The 6100-nt window shown below is 40.6% G+C and overlaps 1 protein-coding gene across 1 annotated transcript; it reads right to left on the reverse strand.

Moving 5' to 3' along the window:
- Positions 1-206: 206 nt before the first annotated feature.
- Positions 207-2588, reverse strand: LOC138895684 (uncharacterized). Its single transcript, XM_070180402.1, has 6 exons — positions 2417-2588; positions 1744-2371; positions 1404-1563; positions 1100-1336; positions 597-868; positions 207-348 (listed from the first exon to the last, which is right to left on the reverse strand). The coding sequence occupies exons 1-6, from the start codon at positions 2586-2588 to the stop codon at positions 207-209; spliced, it is 1611 nt and encodes a 536-aa protein (XP_070036503.1).
- Between the last annotated feature and the right edge of the window lie 3512 nt (positions 2589-6100).

The raw sequence follows: 6100 nt of genomic DNA on the forward strand, positions 1-6100 counted from the left end.
CTAGCGGATTAATCTTGGCTTTGACTCCTTCTTTGCTATCAAGTACCTAATTGCTGCATGGTCAATATAAAAAATAACTTTTGAATCAATTATGTACGAACTGAATTTGTCAAAGGCAAACACTACAACTAATATTTCCTTTTCCGTTATGGTGTAATTGAGATGTGCACCGCTGAGCGTCTTGCTTGCATAGTAAATTGGGTGCATCATCTTGTCTTTTTCCGCCACAAGACTGCTCCTATAGCATAATCACTGGCGTCGCACATGAGCTCGAACGATTGCTCCCAATTGGGTGCAACAATGATGGGTGCAGTTACCAGTCTCTTCTTCAACTCCTCAAATGCCAACCTGCAATCATTAGAAAACACAAAGGGCTGATCCTTTTCAAGAAGTTTACATAAAGGGTTAGCAATCTTGGAAAAATCTTTTATGAATCGCCTATAGAACCCGGCGTGCCCAAAGAACTTCTCACTGCCTTGACCTAAGTGGGCGGTGGCAATTTCTCAATCAAATCAACCTTAGTATGGTCGACCTCAATTCCCTTACTGGACACTCGATTCCCCAAAACTATTCTTTCTTGTACTATAAAATAGCACTTTTCCCAATTCAGCACCAAATTTGTCTCCACACATATTTTGAGCACTCTTCTTAAATTGTGAAGACAATCTTCGAATGAATCCCCCACCACGGAGAAATCATCCATAAATACCTCCATAATGTCTTCTACCATATCAGTGAAAATGGCTAACATACACCGCTGGAATGTAGCCGGCGCATTGCAAAGTCCAAAAGGCATTCTCCAAAAGGAAAATATGCCATACGGACAAGTGAATGATGTTTTCTCTCTGTCTTCAGGGGATATTGAGATCTGGTTGTACCCCGAATATCCATCCAAGAAATAGAAGTGAGACCGCCCAACTAATAATATTTGGTCAATGAAAGGTAAAGGGAAATGGTCCTTCCGGGTGGCTGTGTTCAATTTCTAATAGTCCATGCAAATCTGCCACCCTGTGACTGTACAAGTCGAGATCAACTCGTTGTTCTCATTTTGTACGATCGTCATTCCTCCCTTTTTCGGCACACACTGAATAGGGCTGACCCAGTTGCTGTTAGAGATGGGGAAGATGATACCCGCATCCAGCCACTTGATCACTTCCTTCTTCACCACCTCTTTCATATTCGGGTTCAGCCATCGTTGATTCTCTCTGGGAGGTTTGCGCTCCTCTTGCAAGAGAATATTATGCATACAAAAGGTTGGGCTGATACCCTTTATGTCTGCCATGGTCCAACCAATGGCAGTCTTACATTTTTGTAACACTTGCAAGAGTTGCTCTACCTGCACAGCTAGCAAACCAGATGATATAATAACAGGAAAAGTAGAATTAGGCCCTAAGAAAACATACCTGAGGTGAGCTGGAAGCGGTTTCAGGTCCAACTGTGGTGGCTCCTCTATTGATGGTTTTGCAGGTGGTGTTGCTCTTCCTTCTAAGCGTAGGGGCTTGAACTGAGGTTCCCTTTTCTAGAACCCTTGACCCTCGAGATCCATGGCACACTCCGCCAATCCTTCACCATCCATATCTTCCAAATTCATCAAACATGCTTCTAGCAGATCCCTGATATTAAGGGTCTCATCCTCCTCTTGCAGTATCACATCCACGACCTCCACTAGCTAGCAAATTTGCAAATTCGATGGGTCTCCTCATGGATTGTTGAATGTTGAATATTATGTCTTCATTGTTCAACCTCATTTTCAACTCTCCAATCTCACAATCAATCAATGCTCTCCCAGTGGCTAAGAACGACCTTCCCAGAATGATGGGTATCTCTTCATCCACTTGACAATCAAGAATAACGAAATCTGCAGGGAATACAAACTTCCCCACTTGAACAAGCACATCATCAAGAATTCCTGTCGGCCTTTTGACTGTGCGATCAGCCAGTTGCAACATCATTAAGGTCGGTCTAGCTCTGCCAATGCCCGTTTTTGTATAGATTGCCAAGGGCATCAAGTTTATACTGGCTTCCAAGTCACACAATGCTTTTGCAAAAGCATAACTACCAATGGTGCATAGGATAGTGAAACTACCTAGATCAGACACTTTTTGAGCCATAGGTCTTGTCACTACCGCACTGCAGGTCTGTGTCAGAGTTACAATGGACAGGTCCTGGAAGTCAAATTTTTGCGACATCAGATCCTTCATCATTTTTGCATACTCTGGCATTTCCCTCAAAGCATCCATCAGTGGAATATTCAATTGAATTTGTCGAAGCATTTCCATAAATTTTCTGTATTGATAATCTTTCTTTTGCTTTGCCAATCTCTGAGGGAATGGTGCAGGAATCAACCTCTGCCCACTTCTTGGTGTCTTTTCTTTGTTGGAAGCTTTTTCTACCACCTATTCTGAGAGTTGTTCACCTTCCTTCTCCTTACCATTGTCAACCTGTGCTTGTTCAATTACAACCTCGGTGAGATCTGCTGACTCATCTGCCTCTAATATAACTAGAGTAGTTGGCGTAGTCTCTCTCCTAGATTGAGAAACTTCTTGCTCTCTGTCTAAATCTCTTCCATTTCTGAGACTCACTGCCATTAGCTGATTTGGGTTCTATTCCTTTGGGTTAATATTTGTATCTGCAGGCAATGTTCCTTGTGGGCGATTGTTCAAGGCCCTAGACAGCTGTCCCAATTGAGTTTCAATGCCTTTGATTGCTGAATCATGTGCTACTAACTTTTCTTGCATCTTACCATTTTTCCCAATGAGTTATTGCAGCATGCCCCTGATTTCTATCATGTTGTTGTCCTGCTGTTGATGAGGTGGTTGGTAGGCCAACTATTGCTGGTGCTGCTGATTATAGCCCTGTTGCTTTTAATAAGGCATGACTTGGCCTTATGGTCGTGTGCTTCCTGGATTGGGGTTGTGTTGTTGCTGGTTTGGTCTGTACTGCTAGTTTGGTGTTGGTCCCCATTGCTGCCCACCTTGCATCTGACCTCCGAAATTGTTGACATAATTTATGTCCTCTCTGAAGCCCTGGTTGTCATTCTCTCCACTCCACGAGCACACATATGACTGGTTTATACAAGGAGTGCACAAGCCTCCATTTGTTGTATCAACAATGTGCACTTGCTTTGTACCCATCTCGTCAATTTGCTTTGTCAGTAAGCTCATCTGGGTCATGAGAATGGCTATGTTCTTTGCATTAGAATTGTTTGGGTCAAGAGCAACAGAATGCACTATTGGTGTAAGTGTCGTACCTCTAGTCATCCAGCCTGAATTTTAAGCCATCTTGTCGAGAAGAATCTTGCACTCTGTGAACGTTTTGCTAAAAAATGCACCCCTAGCTAAGCATCTACATTGACCTTCAAACTGTCTGCCAAACCTATGTAGAATCTCTGTCCCAGCATCTGATCTGGAATGCCATGGTATAGATACTTCACTAGCATACCCTTACACCTCTCTCGGGTTTCTTGCAAGGTCTCAGTCGGTTTCTGCCTGAACTGCAATATCTCATCAATTTGCCTTGCAGTATTGTTGGGTGGATAAAACTTGTTTAAGAACTGCTTGACTAATTCTTCCCAAGTAGCAATGGAGTTTATTGGGAGCGAATTGAGCCAAGTTTGAGCCTCTCCAGTCACTGAGAATGGGAACAGTAATAGCTTAATTGCTTCAGGAGTCACATTCGTATGTCTTTGAGTCACACAAAGTGATAGGAAGTTCTTCAGATGTTGTTGTGGGTCTTCGATGTATGACCCGAAGAACAGTCCCTTATTCTGCAACAGGTGCAGCATGTTGTTGGTAATCTGGAATGTCTCCGCTTATATCTGAGGAACAGCAATGGCGGTGGCCAGGTTATCAACAGTTGGTTGTGCCCAATCATAAAGAGCAGCTTCCGGCACAAGAGGTGCCACCACTCCATTGTTTGGTTCAACACGATCATTCCGATTGTTTACATTGACGTCGTCCGCGTTGTCCATTTCACTTTCGAGTTGGTATTTTTTGTTTTAACAGTTTGTTCTTCTTGTTGCCCGATTCAATGTCCTGAATGCTTTCTCGGGGTCTGAGAGTCCTTCAAAAAGTTCACCAAACCTCAAAGAGCTTCTAGGCATACACCTAAGTCACAGAAGAGTTCAAACGTGAGAATTTCAATGGAAAATTTTTAACACCGTAGGAAATTGATCTAAACTAAGAATCCTAGCAATTCTTCTAAGTTTTAACAAATAACAACGTTAGTTCCCCGGCAACGGCGCCAAAATTTAATAACGCCCAACTATGCCTTGTAAAAAGGACTAAGCAGTCGCTGCAAATATAATCCGGTTCAAGTTCGGAGTCTAATCCCACAGGAAACTAACTTATTTACTATAACTTTTAACAATGCTAATAATAAGCTCAGACAATTTTCGGATGCAATATTTTTAATAGAGTATAAGTGAAATTTATTTATCTACTGAAAAATGACAACAAAATTAGCAATAATTAAGAATAAGGTTGAATTCAAAGGTAAAAAGGATCTAGGGCTATTGATTTTCCCAATTGCCGGACTAATTTCTGATACGTTAGCTATAGTCTCGCCGTAATACTCTATGAGGATTATGAGTTCCGGGCTACCGTAATTATCTCTTGATCAATTATGATAATTTACTAGAAGCATTCGCTCGAACTACTCTAATTAACAATTTATGCAACTCAGAATTATCCCACCAAAGCTTCGTTATCTCTAACCCCGTTTTTAAATTCAAGTAATTAATATCTTAACTTACCCGAAAGTGGTGTTGTTCAATGACAATCTAACCAAGTATTCTTTCTCAAGAAACACAAGGTAACTAAACACGATTAATCAAGGGCCCTTTCAATTAATCACAACACAACACATAGTTGAACAATCATAAAATAAGAACGGCTCAATTATATCTAAACATAGTCAAAACTTCATCCAACAATTGGTTCCATCAACCCTAGATGATGGGTTTAGCTACTCATACTAATGGATAAAAATTCACTATAACAATTCATAATCAACAATGGAAGTAAGAAGAAGAAGATGAAAGCTCTTAGAAAATTCTCCGTGTTCTCTCCCTTGTTCTTGCCTCCAAAATCTTCTAAAAATCACACTTTTTCTCTTCTGGGCGAATTAGGCTTCATATAGGTTTAGATTAGTCGCCTTAGAAATTACTCCGTCCGCCCGTCCGCGGCCGCAGATTCGACCGCGGATCCGGCCGCGGATTTCAGCCAGTGTTCTGTCTCCAGTGCGCGGTCCAATTCGCGGTCGACTCCACGGCCGCGCACCTGGAGGGGACCTCCCCGTTTGCTTTTCTCGCTCCTTTTCGACTGGGTTAACCTTCGATTGGCCTTCCACATTCCATATTGAATCCAAAACACTCTTTAGATTTCTCCTAGCTCGGAGTGGCTCCTGCAACACATAAAATTCTTAATTAAAGCATTTTGTTATCTTTTAGCATTCAAATATCAATAAAGTGCGGCTAATTTAAAATATAAATAGTGTCTAAATTGCATAAATATAGCTTACTATCACCTACTAAATCTCAAATTGCCGGACAGATTGAATGTGAAGATCAAAATGACGTAACTGAATGCAATATGTAGTAAAGTTTCGTCAAATGAAAATAATAGAAGCACACGATAAAGAAAAAAGAATGAGTCATGGTAAAATTTCCAGATCTACCCGTAGATACAATATAAATAAAGAACATTGAATAGACAAAATAAACAAAGGAAGAAAAAGAAGAAAAATCCAAACCTATATAAGAGAATGATAAGTACCTTTTTGCCAACTCTACTTTTTCGTGCTGCCTCTCTATTTTGAGCAAGTCCCCTTAGTATCTGCAAATAAAATAAAATTTAAAAATTGTAATATATAAATAAGTAAAAGGAAGATAAACAAATATGTTTCCAGAACTGATAAACGAAATCTCACTTTTGGATATGGTATTTCTTGTGCATCTTGCTCTGAACTTGAAGTTGGACCCTTCCTGTTTCTTTCTCGCTGTCACCACATCGGGAGTAATGAGAACTTTTAAGGAGAAACTTCAAGAAGAAAGAAAAGCACTATAACTTGAAAGAATAAACACAAAAATTAAAATTTCAAT

Source organism: Nicotiana tomentosiformis, chromosome 7 (assembly GCF_000390325.3).
Source record: "Nicotiana tomentosiformis chromosome 7, ASM39032v3, whole genome shotgun sequence".
Lineage (NCBI taxonomy): Eukaryota > Viridiplantae > Streptophyta > Magnoliopsida > Solanales > Solanaceae > Nicotiana > Nicotiana tomentosiformis.

Bases quoted from the DNA above. Each gene is read 5' to 3' on its own strand.
- LOC138895684 (XM_070180402.1), bottom strand. From the start codon at position 2,588: ATGGCAGTGAGTCTCAGAAATGGAAGAGATTTAGACAGAGAGCAAGAA. The intron at 2,372-2,416 runs GTGAACAACTCT...CTTCCAACAAAG, and splicing joins CAATGGTAAGGAGAAGGAAG to AAAAGACACCAAGAAGTGGG. The intron at 869-1,099 runs GTCAGCCCTATT...GGGTACAACCAG, and splicing joins CCATCTCTAACAGCAACTGG to ATCTCAATATCCCCTGAAGA.